The sequence below is a fragment of the Drosophila montana genome, unplaced genomic scaffold (genome assembly GCF_035044405.1).
Source record: "Drosophila montana isolate Dmon_TW-CO22-7 unplaced genomic scaffold, ASM3504440v1 contig_3200_1, whole genome shotgun sequence".
Classification (NCBI taxonomy): Eukaryota; Metazoa; Arthropoda; class Insecta; order Diptera; family Drosophilidae; genus Drosophila; species Drosophila montana.
In genome coordinates this window covers 3,972,643-3,991,101 of record NW_026998080.1, presented here as the reverse complement: position 1 = coordinate 3,991,101, position 18,459 = coordinate 3,972,643, and the positions used below count along the sequence as shown (strand labels likewise).

The 18,459-nt window shown below is 40.6% G+C and overlaps 3 protein-coding genes across 10 annotated transcripts in view; 1 reads left to right on the top strand and 2 right to left on the bottom strand.

The window, feature by feature from the left end:
- Positions 1–135: 135 nt before the first annotated feature.
- Positions 136–1,283, bottom strand: LOC135431373 (josephin-like protein). The gene is made up of 2 exons (XM_064686490.1): positions 924–1,283; positions 136–863 (listed from the first exon to the last, which is right to left on the bottom strand). Exons 1-2 carry the CDS (start codon positions 1,172–1,174, stop codon positions 542–544), a joined length of 573 nt encoding a protein of 190 aa, XP_064542560.1. The 5' UTR covers positions 1,175–1,283; the 3' UTR covers positions 136–541.
- Positions 1,284–1,528: 245 nt separating this feature from the next.
- RNASEK (Ribonuclease kappa) lies at positions 1,529–3,683 on the top strand. Its single transcript, XM_064686491.1, has 3 exons — positions 1,529–1,729; positions 1,847–1,966; positions 3,040–3,683. Exons 1-3 carry the CDS (start codon positions 1,661–1,663, stop codon positions 3,136–3,138), a joined length of 288 nt encoding a protein of 95 aa, XP_064542561.1. The 5' UTR covers positions 1,529–1,660; the 3' UTR covers positions 3,139–3,683.
- Positions 3,684–5,424: 1,741 nt separating this feature from the next.
- The window catches only part of LOC135432478 (guanine nucleotide exchange factor DBS), a 46,311-nt gene continuing 33,276 nt past the window's right edge, over positions 5,425–18,459 (bottom strand). For 4 of the 8 annotated variants that reach the window (XM_064688200.1, XM_064688201.1, XM_064688207.1 and 1 more), the window contains exons 11-18: positions 12,112–12,228; positions 11,299–11,394; positions 9,372–9,557; positions 8,986–9,303; positions 8,731–8,928; positions 8,210–8,671; positions 6,252–6,378; positions 5,425–6,132 (exon numbers count right to left, since the gene is read on the bottom strand). In XM_064688200.1, coding sequence (XP_064544270.1) covers positions 6,029–6,132; positions 6,252–6,378; positions 8,210–8,671; positions 8,731–8,928; positions 8,986–9,303; positions 9,372–9,557; positions 11,299–11,394; positions 12,112–12,228 — 1,608 coding nt within the window. In that variant the 3' untranslated portion in view covers positions 5,425–6,028. Of the gene's footprint in view, positions 6,133–6,251; positions 6,379–7,431; positions 7,601–8,209; positions 8,672–8,730; positions 8,929–8,985; positions 9,304–9,371; positions 9,558–11,298; positions 11,395–12,111; positions 12,229–18,459 lie in introns of those variants that run through there. The other 4 variants (XM_064688203.1, XM_064688202.1, XM_064688204.1 and 1 more) reach the window with 4 other exon arrangements.

Here is an 18,459-nt window from a genome sequence, read left to right as displayed (position 1 = left end):
TAAACTATGGGTTCACATTTGTCTTCAGGATTTTAAATACTTAAATTTTGAATGTGGACTAATGGATTCCTAGCTTGGGTTGAGTCTAGTCTGTTGATCATACAGTTGAAATAAATAAAACACATCCGTAAGGTATTTTAATCTACCCGCAGTACAACAAATTTATTGCCTTTAGACTTATTAAAATGAACAAGTCTCGTTTGAGGGATCAAATTAAAGCGCTATTGCTTCAACCAAACAATTATCATTATACATTCACCATATTACAATTTGATCTTGCGGTTAAACCATTAATTTTAATTACAAAAAGTTTTACGACTAATTAAACCTGTACTTAGATTAAAATTTCGATACAAATTGACTTAAGGCCAGCTCTTTAAATTCAAATTTTAACCGATGCTATTTACATTTAAATTGAGCCACAATTACTCCATTTTTTTTACTTCATACTACGCATATTGAAAATTTGAGTAACAGGCGTAAAACGAATTTCAGCGTTGGGCAAATATTGACTAGAATATAAATATTGTCCTTGTCCTGGTCAAACGGCATTAACAGAAGACTGTTTTATCCAACGCTGAGCATTTTCCTCGTCACTTTTCCGTTCAAGTACCAGAAACAGCTCACGCTGTTGTCCCTCCTCGGAAAGTTGCTCCCGCAGAAACTGAAGCATGTCCGCCTCGTTTCCAAGAAGTTCCGGTTGTTGCAGTTTGGAGTCCAAGTTGTAGTAAAGGTCATCGATGCGACGCACGGCTATCCAATGGCGTCTCCGCAAAGGCAGTGTTATGATTCCGAACTTATAATCAGATGGAATGTTCAGTATAAAGCCAACAATTGAATCCAAATCAATAATGGAGGGGTCTCTGCTTGGTATAAGAAATTAGAGATGTTGGTCAGTCGTCGGTCGCTGGACTAGTACTCACTTTCTCTTATCAAACCAAATTGCTTCGCAGTTTCGCCTCTGCAACGCGGTCATAATGACATTAATATCGTAGTTTCCAAGTCCCAGCACGGAACGGTGTGGATTTATCCAAACATTTGGGCTCAGATTGCTGCAAATATCGTCCAATTCATCCTTAGTGTAGGATTGATCACCTTGGAAAAGATTGTTGAGTGCGTGTAAGGCACATAGTTGCCTCGTTTGCTTTTCGTGGTAAACAGGTGATGTTGGCATAGATATTTTTGTTAATAGCAATTTATGTTCAGTTATTTAGTTTTCACTTTGTTGTTGACAATATGTTTACTTGTGTGTATGTCTGTATATTGTACACACATACTTGCACGTGCTTAAAGTTTACACGATGCGAAACATGTGAAATAATTTAATCAATCTAATTTTCTGGCATAGTTAAGATAACGAATTGGATTCCTTAATCATTACAGTCCTTTTTAAATAATTTTACTTAAAATTTATTATTAGGCTATTCAGTTTACTTTTAAACGGAATTTGTTAAGTGTGTTGTTAGTATTTTCAGTATCTGTAGCAACCCTCAGCATATTAAAGAAAGCCACACTTGGTCACACTCAACTCACCACAAACTGTCACATGATTTTCACCTGACATTTGCTAGCTTCTGCGAAAAAATCTATCGACGAGAATTCCAATTTAAAAGGAACATATTTACATCCCCGTCGAGCAGCGTTTAACGAAGCTAGCAAAATGAAAATTTGTGGTCCGAAATGCTCCCTCTGCGGATTGATTATCTCCGTTTGGGGCATTGTGCAGTTGGTAAGTATGGTGACTGCTGATTTTGGTTTGTTTTGTGGGGGTCATACGGGACAGTCACAAGATCTAAACTGACAAATGCGTAAGTAATTTTAATACCCAAATGTTTTATAATTTTAGGTGCTCATGGGATTGTTCTTCTACATACACAGTGTGGCTTTAATTGAGGATTTGCCACTCGAGGAAGAGTACAAAAGCTTAGATGCGTTCTATACAGCTGCGAATAGTGCATACAATCAGGTTGGTTTCTCAATTTCAGTCCTGTCTTAGCATGCGCGTATCATTTTTCACATATACACCAACAAAAAAAATATATATATATATATATTTCCTTGAAGAATGCAGATAATGAGTGTAGATAAATAAGCGTGTAATATCCTTATCTGCAATTAGTGGGCTGCTGAATATAAATTGCGTGTATGTTTGTATACCCGGAACTCGTTAAAATGGATAAGAAGTGTGAGTTGGTTTTGTGCATATTTCCGACTCTAAACAGCCTCAATAGCCGAGTCGATGTATGTATCTAGTCTGTATGAAAACGTCGGTTTCAGAAACTATTAGAGCTAGAGACTCTACATGTGGAAGCTGCCTCCGCCTATTGCTCGCGCCGATCAGGTGTATTTCTATTGATTTATAGATCATCCCGTTTCAAGGAAATCGACGAATATAAATGTCCCAGAGTTTACAGTTAAGAGATGAGGTGCGGCTTGGAGCGTTCGTGGGTGTGTTTTTGCGCTTGTATGTGTAGAAAGATGCTAGCATGCTTGTAATGGCAGCTCGGTGCTGGGATCAGCGTAACATCTAGCTGGGCACTCACGACTGGAGCACACTCTTGTTATAGCTTGTAGCCACTAGAAACGGACGAAAAGAGTATATTAAAAGGAGGAGGAAGGCAATTCCGAGCACATAAAGTTTACATATTCCTGATTAGGACTACGAGCTAAGCCGAATTACCCGTCAATCCATCTGTATAAACACGTCGATCTCGGAAACTACAAAAGCTACAGAATAAAATTTTAAGACTTTGTTCTTAAGCATAACTCAGCAAGTATAAGAGATAGATACAAACAATACAAACAATTACGTATACTCGTGTACAGGCTTCACACATTAGGATAATTAAGTTATTAAATCATATTATAATCATATTCATATTAGAATTTATTTTATGGTGCTATTAACTAAAATATTAAATTGACTGAGGGGTATTGGGGATTTTGCAGTCACGACAATTTCGACTATTATTTAATCGAGACAATCAGGAATTAATACATTGTTCTTAATTGCTCTAACTAGTTTTTTTTCTTTTTCAGAATGCCTATAACTGCTGGATTGCGGCGTGCATTTACGTGCTGACCCTGTTGCTCTCTGCGCAGCAATTCTACATGAATAGCAGAGTAACTGCCAACTAAAATCTGTGCTTCAACTTCAAAATGCATCCATTAAACAAAAAAATTATTTGTGCTGTCGTCGCTGATTGCACCTAACCACAATTAGTATTGAAATGTTTATTTAAAGTTGAAGAAATTTGTTTATTTACTGTATAATATCCCCAAAGTTTTGTTGCTAAAGTTTAAATTGCATTGCATATGATAATGTTTAAGTAAAATGTATGTATAAAAATGTACGTAATACAATTGTTTTGTTCATGATAATCACATTCCTTTATTAGTTTAATTATTTTCTTTGTATCGGTCAAAGTCGTTAAGCCAATTAAAGCAACAAGAGCAACAATTTTGTATCAACTACATCTGCCTTCAGTAAAGACCATCTCAGAGTAAATCTGCATCTAAATTGTACGTCAGTTAAATCAAGTGTATATGAGTTTTCCGTAAGCGAAGCCAATGAATGAATCAAGTTATCTTTGGCATTGTATTCCTGGGGTGGTTAGTCAAATTCTTAATTTCGTTAAAATTGTTTAAAATCTACGAAATAAATATATATTGAACTTAACTTACTAACTTGCCTATTTATATATTATGGTGTTCCCAAGTTACAAATACTTAGATAATCTCTATATATAAAACTGTTTGTCCTGACTGACTGATTGGTCATCAACGCACAGCCCAAACCGTAAGAGCTTGGAAGCTGAAATGTTCACTGTAGTTACCTTATGTGATGAAGGTGCACGTTAAGATGGGGTCATAGGAAATACCACCCGAAAGTGTGGAAAAATCGCGAAAAACTGTTGAATGAAACCTTTTTGTTTACCATCCGATCGTCCTCAAACTCATTTTCAAAGATCTTTGTTTAAAATCATTTTAGGATTGTTTCACACTTCTCAAAAATTGCATTCCTCCTTGGTGGAAATGGGTCAAAGATTTGGTGGTGACGTTTCGCGTTCAAATTTATTTTCAAAGATCTATATGAAAAATCATTTGAGACTTGTTTCACACTTTTAGCAGAATCTAAGCTTCCTCGGTGGAAAATGCGATTCAAAGATTTTTTGGGCAAAGTTTTAAGTTTGCATATACATATATGAATGCCTGTTGGTACATACATGCATGCATGTTTGTTTTGTACATGTGTAAACATGCATACATGCATACGTACATACATAAATTCATATGCAAATACATACACATATATACATGCATGTATGTAAGCATGAATTTTTGCATATATAAATATATGCTTGCATACATATATGTTTGTGCATGTCGGCATATATATGTATGCAAGTTTCTTTGTATATATGCAAACATGCATACATACATACATATGCACGTACCTACATACATACATATGTACATACTTATATACATACATGCAATCATACATACATACAACCATACATATGTACATACAACCATACATATATATGTACACATGTACAAACGTACATATATATATATATATATATATATATATTCATACTTATAAGTGTACATAAAAAAAACAACAACAAAAAGCACCACACTACTAGCTAAGCATGAACAACTGCAGACCCTACTTGAATTCTTGAGAATCGAGGAGGAGAGCACCTGGAGAAAATTCGTTTTAGTTAAAATTTGTAGCACAGCGGCAAATAAGCTTGGTCTGCGTTTGGTATTGGAAAACAAACATGCATGCATACATATATACATAAATGCATACAGACATACATCCATACATATGTATATACATACATATGTACTTGATTAAAATTCGCTTTACTTAAATTTGCAGTATAGCGACAAATAAGCTTGGCCTGCGTTTGGTATTTGAAAGCATGCATATATATATACAAATATGCTTGCATACACTAACACAAACACGCCCACACACACACACAAAATATAATTTGGAGCTGATCGGATGAAAAAGAAAATAGTTTCATACAAAAGTTTTCTGACAAACCTTGGAGGTTGACTTAATAAAAACATCGAAATGAAAAGGTTTCTTAATGTTGGATTTAGAGCCCTATAACTCAATTCAATACATAGAAATTCGGACATTCAATTTCCACTCAAAGGTACTGCACACGGGAATCGACATTTATCCAGTCAGCCAAAGCATATGGTTTCTGTTACGGTTTGATCCAAGGCATCATCCAGCCTTCCTTGTACCTGTCCCATATTAGGGGGAAGGCCTGGCAATAAGTAGGACTAAGTTTATAATTGAATTTTTGCTCTATACAGTCGTATGATATTTGGATTCTTTTTACTTAAAGTCCGTTGATATACATTACTTTATAACATAAATATAAGTTCTACTGATTTTCGGGTATTTAATTATTTTATTTATGTATATATTATACATAACTATGTTTGTTATAATAATCATTTATATAAATATAATATAATTGAATGTCATATTTAAATATTAATACATTTTCAAGAAATATTCGACAAGTTGTCCTTAACAATCATTGTAACAGTCCTCAAATACTATAGAGCGCAAGTACTTCAATGCATACGTTATATATATACATATACGTAGAATAAAGCCAGAATAAGTATACTATGGACTAGAAACTAGCAATTACATACCATATGCAATAGATTCTTAAGAGTAATACATATTTGCATGTTTTAATGTTAATTATCAACAAGAAATACTATATACTATATTTTCCATATTATATTTATCCACAATGTACACTTTAACCAAACCGAGGGTATTTAGAAGCGATAATAATATTGAGTGTAGATTATTTGGTATTTCTGTCAGATTCAGATGAGTAAAAACGAAAATAGCAGGATTTGAAGAACATGTTCAAATACTATTATCTATTGAGGGCGATAGATTAAGTTTTGAAAACTGCGCGTCAATCAGCTCGAGTAAAATTGACGTGTTTCTTTTTTTTAGAAGGAAAGTGGTTTATTTTAGATTTATTCGCTCCTGATTGCAGCTCGATGATCGTGACGATTTTCGATTGATCGATTCCAGATATGCTCCCGGGGTCCAGCCTTCTGCATTGGTATCTATCAATAAGTAAACATATTGTTAAAGCTTATAGTTTTTTTTTGTCGATTATAGTTGTATACATATATGTATGACTAGCAGAGCATGCAGTGGACTTGTGTTTGAGTAAAAGAATTACCTAAGACGCGGACGTACCACCAGCCGGCACAGCCCACTTTCAATAGCTCGATAGCTTCGCCTTCTCGCATCGAAACTTCCGAGTGTCCCATTGCAGTATAATCAGCCAGGGCAATGAATTTACTGCCCTGAATCAAAATTTATACAATAGATTATTGTGTGTCGGTTAGTGTTAGCGTTTAGTACATAGTTAATAGATAAAGCAGGCATATTCTAATTTTACATTTTATGTTTTCGTAAGACAGCTGTGTGTTGGTAATTTACAAAGTTAGGCTTCAAGCGGTTGCAAGCATTGCTCAAAGGTTTTTTAACTATAAACAATTTAAATATAAACAATTTACCTAGACAAACAAATTTAATGTTGAAGTCAAATCAATTACAGGTTTATATACTTAACTAAAATAACATAATAATAATTTACTTGAATATCAAACTAAATATCAAAAATAATTTACTTGAATATCAAAACTAAATTCGTAATCTCTATAAAAGCTTTTTTTTTGTATTACTATGAGACTGGTGAAGGTTATGAGCTTAGAAATTAGAAAATCTAGCCATGTCCGTCTTTATGAAGACGTTGATCTCGAACACTGCAAAACGAAGATTTCTAAAGATTTTCGAACGTACTTGCTTTTATATAATACGTTTAGAGATGATATACATCTCTACACCTCCCATTTTTCGAATTCTATAAATATAGATATATGCATATACAAACTATGGAACAGAGAGTCAAAGATCGTAGTTGGATAGCCTTTTCTATTATTATTATATGTGTGGTATATAATATTGTTGTCTAACTCTTCTTAAGCCTTTCCTTAGATAAAACTGAATCCATAAAGCTGCCTGGAACAAGAACCCGATTGTCCTTGCCTAGTTGTCGGAATGACCTGGGCCACTTAGCCAACCTATCTACTGATTAAATGGTAAACCTTTATCTAACTCGCAGAGCTACACCCGGCTATACCTTGATTGAAGTGGGTTGGAGCAGGTTAATGAGTACTTAGCATGCGTGCTGACTTTGTAAATGACAATTTTAGTTAATAATGCAGCTAATAGAATATTGCAGCAGGTTCCTTTGGTTTAGTCACAATACTGCAAATGTTATTTCTTATAGCTCGATGATTACAAGCATCATTGGAACACAAGGAAAAGAGCGTGCAGACTAGGAAGGACCGTACCTAGCATTGTTACAGCTACAGAAAGTACTTATTATGTGTGATCCGCACCTCAGTGGTCAACGGAAACATAGAATTTGGAGTTGGATTTGCTGCTGCGCGCAAAGGACATTGAGGAGGAGGCGCCATCGGTATTGTATGACGCCCACTGCGCCAGGACATTCAGGAAGCGCTGTCGGTTTGCATCATTATGATGTTTAAGATGTACATAAAAGAATGCATGTACATAGAACGCATAGACACATGTATGAATGGGATTTATTACAATATTGTTTTAGGTTCATGAAAGTAAAAGATAAGCCCAAAAATATCCGATAAAACTAAAATAATCTTGCAATTTGATAAAGCTATATAATGTCAATTAAATTAAGGCATTTAATTAAAAATAAACCGATGAAAAAATTCAATTATATTCAGTGTACTGAAATGTACACAGTATGAAAAATATTTTACAATAAATGTTGTACGCCTAATCGAAATTTTGTGTCTCACTTTTAGAAAGGAAAAACTATGTTTATATTTCGTTAAAAATTTGTACGTGAAATAGAGTCATCAAAAGGCAGACAGACTTAGTTGAGACTTCAACGTGAACTCGAGAGTTAACATCAGACTTGGAAAAAAGCTAATGGGGTAATAAATACACAAGTCCTTTCAAAAACACACCAGCATCTAATTCCGCTGTTTGTGAAAAGTTCGCATAAGCCAAAGTTTTTATTTGTCGATAAAAAACCCATGAATTTGCCGAACACCTGTTTGTCTAAAGCTTAAAGGGTTTAATTACCGGCGTGCTATTATCCTCATTCACGGACATCTCGTCTTCGCTATTTGAGTAGTCCGAGCTCCAGCCGCATCCTTCCGGGTGATCCCTGTCACCGATACCGCTGCTGGAGTTAGCGCAGGCAGATGCCGCGTTCTCCTCGCTGCTGCAGTTCGAGTTGCGGTTGGAGGACTCTGAGGACGCGTCGCAGCTAATGTTGCGACTAGGCGTGCCCAGTATAATGTTGGGCGTGTCCCATGATGTTGTTTGCTTGAGACCCCGATGGTTGAGGCCATACTGCTTGATTTTCTCGCCCTTCAGTTCCTCGAGCTGATTGAGCAACACCCGTTTGATCTCCGCCACCCATTTGTTCTTGACATCTACCGACGGAGCTTGCAGTGTGTGCACCTCTTGACGTCCCTGTAGCCACACCTCGAAGCGTTTGGCGTCGCCCCGCACGGACTCCGTAAGACCGATGTGCGACATCTGTGGAAAGACAACCAAACGATAGGTATAAAGGGGTCTTAAAAGGACATGCTACTCACCTTAACGTGGTGCTTAAACTGGTAGGTACTTTTGTTGTGACCCGCTTTAGAGGTTTGCTTGCAGAAGAGCAGGGATTTCTGGTAGAGAAAAATGTGACGTTGCTGTGGCTTGATGCGCAGGCGTATATCCTTCTTCGACTCGGTCCACACCTGGAACGAGTCCTGCATCAGCAAATCGCCTTGCTGCGCCAGATCGGTCTGAAAACAAAAGCACAAATGTATCCAATACGAAACGATCTGATCAGGCTTGCTTACCGGAAATCCTGTGATAGCCACTTGATGCATGGAATCATTTACGCATTTGAGCACGATCAGCATACAGTCAAGCGCCTTTTGCAGCTCCTTGGTGCAGCTGCCGCTGTCGCTGAAGCGCAGCAGGTCCTTCAGAAGCAACTGGTACTTGGTGATCCGTTGTACGGGCTTCAGCAGATACGCGGCTAGAGGAAGCTTATGACCCAATCTCTTCTGACACTCCTGCAAGAACAGGTGCGTGTCTACAAGCGTCTCACGTAATCGGTCGGAGCGCGGTATATTCTGGCAATAAAACGAGTACAGCCGATAGAAAGTGTCCCGCTGAAAGTGCATGGGAATATATATATGTATATCTGATTGGGTAGGTTATATCGATCGACACCACTTACCCTTTGCACGAAACAGAGCGCCACCAGCTCTGTGGTTGAAATACAGTTCTCCAGATCCTTGAGAAAAATCTCGTTGTGAAAAGTGAAGAGCTCGTGCAGGTTGCCGAAAAGTATTTCTTCCTTGCCCTGCAGACTGGCAGGCACAAGGTGCATCAGCTCGTCCGACTGCATTTGGTCGAAGTAGCCCTGCAAATGAAAAGAATAGAATAGAAATTAGGGCGGAAAGCTTATACGAATCAAGTCAAGCTGAAAGTTACATGCGACTGCTCGTGATCGTAAAAAGCATTTATTTTACTGTTTATGAACTGGCCAAATTTCTGATCCACATACTGTTCGACGCTAGGGTATCCCTGTGCCATAACAAAGTCCTTTAGAATTCGCTTATACTTGGCCACCTTGAACTTTGTATCTCTGAACTCAGGAAGTCCTTTTGCGTCGGCGGCACCATTAAAGCTTTCCTCGAAAAATTGCCGACAGAAGTTGAGGATCTCATGATATGAGCTGTTCCAATCTGTTTCCGACTTAGATAACGCTACGGTCGTTTCTGTTTGTCGTAAAGTATCATTATTTCCACCAGGAAGTGGCAACACATTGGTGCTGTTTTGCCAGCTAGATCGACAAGAGCTGCACATTTGGGTGTCCAGGGCGGGCACCAGCTTGGGACCTTTCAGTGACTTTGGCGTCGACAGCACCTTGGTGTTGTTCAGCGACCCCAAAGAGCTTTGGGCTCTCGCCAACGAGGACGAAACGGACATCAGGCTTTTGGGCTCAGTGTCCTCCAAATAGGCCAGAATATCCATATAGTTTTTGCGCTGCAGATAGTCCTTAAACTCTGTGTCGTTCTCTATTTCGGAGTAGCTATTCGACTCCAGATAGTCCTTGACCAATCGATATTCCAGTGACTCGTCACAGCTGGACAACTCGATGAGTTCCTTGAATATGGTGCGTCGCTGATCCTTCAAGCGCTGAAGACTATCGTAGACTTTGATCGGGTAGTTTGCCGTCTCCTGCACCACCTCCTGCCCACCATCGAACTCCACTCGATCACTGTTGGAGGCTTCGCGTTCTTCGCACTCTTGCAGGGTGTTGATGATCTTGATAGTTGACTTGCCATTAAGTATATTGTGAGTGGCAAAGTTGCACAAGTTCGTCCCAAATATGTAGTTGCCGCCAGGATCCGCGCTAAGGGACTCAAACCGTGGACGGAAATCTGCCGGGCGATAGCTTAGGCCGCCACAGGATGCCTGTGAGTCGAACAGCGAGCCTTGGAACGAAAGCGGCGACTCACGAGGCTCATTTGCATCGGCCAATGGACTACTAAATCGCTTGATCAGCGAATCACCGAGTCTAAGATTGAATCGCCCGACAATATTACATGCCGTATTCTGTACCCGTCGCAGCCGGAATGAGCTTTGGCTAACCGGTGTCTTCGGTTTTGAAGCTTTTCGCAGATCGTAGCCCCCGTAGCGCATATCTGTTGCTGTTGCTGATTCGAGTCGAGCCACCGGATCTGGAGTTGCTGTACCACCACGCGCAAGAGCCGATCGCTAAATGATTGCCAGTAGCTGGCTGGGGCTGTAGGCCACCAGCTTAGAATTGGTAACAAATTATTTATGGAATCTTCTTAGTTCGATGCGCTGCCACTCAAAGCCTAATGGGTTTAATGCACTAATTACAAGCGGGGGCATTCAAGCGCTGCTCGAGCACCAAGAAGAACCGCCAGCTCCAACTCCACAGATGCTCTATTGGTTTCAGTTCGCTGACCACTGGGCAGCTCCAAAGACTTGGATTTCACGCCTCATGATTCTGGCCAGTCTTTTACCGTTGGCTCATGCTCTTCAACATATATTTTACCCAATTTACCCAGCGCTATCTCTATATCTCTCTAAGTTCTGGCTTAGCTTTTGCAAATGCATTTCATATTTACCTTTAGAATTGAACTCATTTCGTTTACATAGATCCGCTCCGTCTCCAGCAGCTCCGACAGCACATGACCACGCTTGAGTTTTCTCGCCTCAGCGTCCTGAAAATGGAAAATTCATATTATCAGTTAAATTAGGCTGTCTATTTGGCTGTCATTATGGTTTCGTGAATAGTTATAGTTATAAGATTCTACCTAATCTAAAAACAAAAAAGAACCCTGTAGTTGAGTGTGCTCGACTACAAAATGCCCTGTACCCCCCAGGCAACATTTTGTTTTGGTTTATAGGACCAAGCTTTAAAACATAAAATATAGCTTAAAATAATTTCATTATTATTATATTATTATACCAATAAAAATTACTTTATATCGAAAACTTATAAATGAATATATGAAGAAATGAAAGAACGACCGAAGATTAGATACCTTTGCTTATTATTTTTAGATATGTGAGAAGAATTTTGTAGCCCAAAAAACTGAACGTTTTTTCATATATAAATTTATTTCTCGACCGTGTCAACCAAAATATTTACTGCAAAGTTTCATGCAACTGAAATGTTTGTCTGTATCGAAGTAGACTGAACGACAAGGTTATATTGCCTAGGCTGTTGATGATACTAATCAAGAATATATATACTTTATGCGAAATTATTTGTGCAATTGTTTGCAAAAGGCAAACTGAGGTGTACTGCTTAGATTATATTTATATTTGATTTGTCTGTTTGAATATAAGAGCTAGAGTCACGCACTAATTTGGCACTTTCGATAATTTATCGATATTAATCGATTTTCAGCGTTAAATTCGATTTTTGGACTTACCTGTTGATTCTGGATGAGCTCGCCATTGTCTGGACTCGAGCCAGTGTCGCCATTTAACGAAACGCCCGAGTCAATGACACCGTCCATAGATCTGGGTCGTAACTCATGTATGCCAGTCTGCAAGAAAAGATATACAAAATATTTATAAATCCATTGTAGCGCCGATTAAGGTTATGTTTAGAAACAGACGACTTATAGGCATATGTACATAACCCTAAGCCCACTTCCAAAGGGAACAACACTCAACAACAGCAGAAAAAAATGAAAAAACAGAGAGCTGCTAATAGAAGAAACAACGGTTGACATAGATCTTTGTCTAGCAGCGATTTTTGACAAAAACCTTCAGGTTTCGACAGCTCAGCAAGAGCTGAGACTTTTCTAACTAGCGAGCGTTTATTTAAATGTGGAAAACGGTTCTTTTTTTTGTGCTCAACCTGGTTGGGTTTCTGTTACCACTTTCGCTTTGTGGCTCAGTTTGACCGCTTGCCGGTCCGACTTTCATGCCGGCACGCTTTTGTGGTTTCTGCATGTGTGCCTAAACAAGAGCTAGTCGCCTTTAATGGGCAACTCTAGTCTAATTACCTAGTTAGTCGTAGGTAGGTAGGTTCTAAGCAGTGGGAGGCTTTAATTACTTCAGCTTCGTCGTGAGTGTCTATTAGATAATTGCTGCCTAGCCTTGGCGCTTTCTAAATCTGCAGCCCGATTGGCCAAGTTAGCTGCTCACAGTCTGTTTCTGCTTTTAATTGCAGCCTCGACTGGTTGGCCAGAATTGGCTTAGTTCTTTGGCTCACTCATTGTTTTTAACAAGGTCTACATGCTATTCACTTTTCAGTTAGCTCTTCCATTTTCATTTCGATTTCGTTTACTTTCCACATTATTGAATCAAGTGAAATAGAGGACCCGACTGGGCTCAAAAGTGATCTCAAAAGTGATCTTAACAGGTACAACAATATTGGTGACAGGTTGCAATAATTAGTGCGTATAAAAGTAAGAGTGAGAAAAGATATTGCAGCCAACATAATTAATTAACAATGTTCCCGTAATAAAACACAAAACAACTTTCCGTGACAAATGAAGGGGGCTGACAATTCGAGTGAGTTTGGAAAGCAACTGAAGGTCGAGAAGTTGGGCATTGGGATTAGCTGCTGGGCATTCAACCGGCCCGGCTAGCTGACACCAATTTGTGTGCTTACTCGGCTCAAATCGAGGCCAATAATAAGCACACACACACTTACACAGAGAAATCCAGACTAAGTGTGCATAGACCGTTAGGTAATAAAGTTGGGAATTTGATATTTTTGAAATATGTAGTCAATTTTGATGACCACTTGGCGATAGAATGAGTAGCACAGTCTCCCAGCTAAGATTCTTGAGCTCTTTCCACCCGGCAGTGGACATGACCATATCCATTCGGCTTCGAATGTGTCCAAAACAACAGAGAAAGTGAAAGGTGTTAGCGGTAAATGCGGCACGCACTAAGCCACGCTATGATTTTTTTTGTTTGTATTTGTTTTTTGGTGGTGCGAGAGTGAGAGTCCGCGTTCGATACCCGTAGAAGACTTACGTATTTATCCATAAGCCATGTACGTCAAAGGGGGCGAAGAAAGAGTCATAGCCAGCGTAAATTGTCGTTTAATGTCCGCTTATATTAGGTTTTAGTGGTCGGCAATTATTTAATTTTAACTAGCCAACAGACAACGGCTCATGCTTATGCCACATAATCGCAAATAGTCGGGTGTTAATGAAGCCCCCGTTCGCGCTCCGCCAGTGATAAAAACATGCAGGTATGTAAAAATGTATGGCGTCTTCGTAATTTGTTATGAAACCGCGAAATGGAAACCACAACGAGCCAAATCAAACGCTGAAGTGGTGTTTGCTTTTGTTGTTGCTATACATTTTTTGCTGTTGTATTCATTAATGAAACGAAGCTTCCTGACACACGCTTAAATACTACACTACACGCCACCTTCACCTTTGGGTCTCTTCGGATGTGCGACTCTCGGTTAGATAATACATTCACGAGCACACATCTTCCAGTACGAGCCAGATACGCCTTGAATAGATGTATTAATAATGGGCATATGCTATGCAATTCCTGGCCTGATCTGAGTTTTTGGTGTTTCGTGTCATTGAAGCATGTCGTGCAAGCGCGAGGGCGCATCCAAAGCTCATTTCCTGCTGCAGGCCGTGGATTTTATGTTCGACTGGCACACTAATCAACCCGGACATGATCTATCAACCATGTCAAAGTCATGCATATTGATATTATTATTTGTTTCGAAACCCACATTCCATAGATCTATGATTAATCCTATCCCGGCAGAAGATATCAAAATATTGTCAAAAAGCCCAATTTGCTCTCATTAATTTATTCGGATCTCAGATATATATTCCAGGCTGACAAACTCGGCCAAGCTTCTATAGTTTATCTCATTTAAACATCTTTACTAAAACTTGGGTCGTATTTTTTGAAATTGTAGCGAGCGATATTTTTGTATATTTACACTTTGTTAATTCGAACATTTCTCACACTCAATAAATTATTTAATTTGATGCAGATATGAGTATAATATAATTGATTAAATGTGTCGTCTTTTTAAACGATTGTGTTCAGAATGGAAAATTTACTGTAATCATAAATCAATATTATTGAATGGAAACTTAATTAGAACTTTACAAATATTTTAAAATTTTGACAAATTAAAAAAAAATCATTGCCTACAAAAACTTTTGAACAAGCCATGTAGAGGCCCCATATTTATAAAAAATATTGGTATCATCAAACGTGGTTACAAAAATAGAATTTGGGTTGAATAGTGTTACTTTTTTAGTAACTCACGCTGCACTTTTAAAAGAAGGTATTTACGATCGTATGTACAGGTAAAATAATATTAATGTAAACCATAACAAAATTGTAAACAAAATCTATTAGACGCCAAAATAAATAGCCAAGTAAAGTAGTTGGCATAATTTTGTGAATGGTCCAATACATAAATATATAATACAAAGGCATTAATAAATGTGCGTATAACTTTGTATACATTTACATAAGTCAATGTAAGAAACTGGAGGGTATTCTAGCCTGTGGCAAATATTTTGTAAATATTATTCACCCATTCAGAGTCGGTGAAAAATTCAATTTTATCAGCACTGTCCCAGGTTAAATTTACATAGACATTTGAAACTGAGTTTGAAACCCATCGAATTGGGAACAAAAGTTGGAATAAACAATTTCCGCCGTCTTAAGGCTTGGTCTTTGCGTGAATCAGCAGTCAGTCAGTCAGTCGGTCGGTCAGTCATGACGAACTCTTTGCTATATATATTAACTTTCTTACTAAATTGCGTGACTTTTCAAAGTCAAAAATATTGTTTATTATACAGTTTTTATTGTAAAAATCGAAAAAGTCATTTTTACAATTTTAAATAAAAGTAAAACATAGGAATACAATTTTATTATTAAAGTTGTTGCAAGAAAGAGTTAATTACATGCGGAAATAGGAAAACCATCTTTCTGTAGCAAGATTGCTTTATATCGAGATTTTAAATTGAAGTTTCATGCAATTACTTCATTATTATTTATTTTCGTTCCCTGGTTGATACTATGATAAAATGTTAAATCGTCGGGATCAGATTTCTCTGTTTAAGGAGTTTTACTAATAATTGCAGCTCACACTAAGTGCTAAGTGTCGGGCTAATGGATAGGTGAGTCTTTGCGAAATTGAAGAGTGATAACAAGTTGGCCAAAGGTAAAGGAAGGTTCTCAAAACTGGGGCCCCAATTCAATTGAGATACGGGTGCAATCGTTCAGCTGTGCAATGAGGAACTTAAATCCAGGCAAGCTGTGGAAGCTGTTCGCATGCTGAACATGGGAAATATAAGTATGTACAGGTGTGTAGACGAACCAAGAGCTGACGGGGCCGTGGGGAGCGGAAACCAAGAGCTGCGGCTCGAGCCACTTTTCAAAGCTTCCGCCTAATTAAAGGCTGATAATTATTGGGTCTGGAATGGCGCGGGAAGCACAGCATTTTTGTCTCCTACCTTGCGCAGCAGCTTATTGTTACGTACAAGGAACTCGCCGCGTCGGCCCGGAACGTGTTCCAATCTGGCGCCGAAGCCGCCCTCGTAGTAGGAGCAGTCATCATCGTCACAGCTGGATATGCTGCAGCAGCAGCCAGCGCCGGCATCCGCCTCAATATCGTAGCATGCGTTGTTCCAAAAGACGCCGCCGATGGCATTGCAACAGTCGTTGGACAGACAGCTGGCACTTGGCGCATTCTGCTGGCCAGTGCACGAACAGCAATCCTGCTCCGACTCGCACAACGAGCTAGTGTCGCGACTGGAGCCTCCGCAGCCGGACGAGGATGTCGAGGCGTTCGACGACGTCGCCAGGGCACAAGCTGGGCCATCGTCGGCCGTGCTGCATACAAAGATCTTGACGCTGTTATTGTTGTGCTTACTGATGGGCCGAGGCACCGGGGGCAGCATCAGGGAGTCTGTCTCCATATAATCGTCAGAGGGATCAATGCAAGACTCCTGCACCCAGCTGTCGTCAATGCTAATTGTTGTGGTCGATGTCTTGGGCTCCGGCTTCTGATGCTTCAGGCTATTCAATTTGCGCTCCTTTTCGATGTTGCACTGCTTCACTTGAACGGCGGCGGCCGTCAGGATCTCATTTGTGGTTGCCTTGGTCAGGTTCTTTTTAGCAAAGTTCTGCACATCGTTGGGATCGGCATGGACCTTAGCCGGCGTGATCCCAGCTGCTCGCTCGTACTGCTTGTGTTTCTCGGGCAGCTGGGTCTCCAGTACCTGCACACAACTGACACACTTCTCGTCCCGCTGCAGATTCGTTTGCTTTGTCTGCTGCTCCTTGGCATCGTTCGAGGACGAAACGCCCGAGTCCGAGCAGCTTTCTAGTGAAAAGCGCTTCATGCGCTCGCCCTGCGTCATCTTAGCAATTGAAATCGGATTCTGATGCAGGGGCGTGTAGCTGTCTGGAGTAGCTAATCTTGGCCCGGCGCCTCTCGCCAGATGGTTGACGATGTGCAGCGGCTGGCGCTTCTTGCGTATGTGGACACGCTCTAGCTTGGGCCTTAGCTGCAGGCGCGGCGACTGTTGTTCCGGCAAAGGCGCCACTTTGTCTGCACTGTTAGCGCCTCCGGCCTTCTGGAACATCCACCTGGGCGGTGAGCTGGGAGTGTACGCCATGTCCTGCTGGAACAACTGCTTTACGCGACGCTGCAGCTGCGCGTTTGCCTCGCTGTTCGGAGCTGCCTCATTGGGCAGCAGCAGCGGCTTTGGTATGCGCGACCTTAGCGGCACCCGGGTCGTCGATGGCGTCAGCTTGCGGACGGGTTCGGGCTGGCGCAGACATGCCGAGCACTCGCCGGCTGTTGGAGGTCCGTATTCGCTGGCTTCGGTTTTTGAGTATGGCTGGAGCTGGGCGTCCCTTCTTTCGATGCGGGCAATGCGATCAGCGCGGGATCTGATGCCTGCTGCTGCGCCGGAGCGTGCCAAGTCGCGACGCACGTCACGGTAATTCCAGCTTTGTGACTTCTCACAGTCCGGTGTCACGGTACTAGTTTCGGTTGCGTCCGAGTTGGAGTCGGAGCACGAACAGCCCGAACCAGAGCAACAGCAGTCCAATTCATCCGGCCGCACTGGCTGTGCCGGCTGCGGAGGCTGCTTTGCCAGCAACAGCCAGGACTCGACCGTGGGTGGTGGCAGGGCAGGCACGGGCTTACGTACGCTGCTCGGCACATGCGTGACGCTGTGCAATTGCGGGGGCTGCCGGCGATATCCGACGAAGCGCGCGGGATTATTTAGATGGGGCGTGGGAGGTGGCTCGTTCGACTTGCGCATCATGGCCTGCTTGCATTGGTGCACATAGTTCACCTTGAGCAGCTCCATCGGGAGCAGCTCGCTGGTTGACATGCGCGAGTCGATCGTGCTGTCCATACTGGGGGCATCGCTGGCCGACGGCTTGCGGGTCACCGCCTGCGGTACTTTGCCAATGGGCATTTTCCGTGGACGCGTTTCGAAAGTTTCGCTTTTATTTATCTCGATTTGGACAAGGTGGTCCAATTTCACATGAGTCTCTTTACAAAAACAACTCTCGACACAAAAAACCAAAAATTGCAACAGATTCGCTTTACATTTCACAAGTCACATTTCACAGTCACAGTCACTGTCACAAACACTGCCGCCCGGTTTGCCCTATTCTAATGCAAATGCAGATAGTCCATTTGCTAGGTTAGGCTTTGTGTCGACTTTATTGATCGCGTCTTTATGTGGCAATAAAACAAACGGCCAATCACACGGCGCTTGCCTTTCGGCACTTCGTGAAGCCCT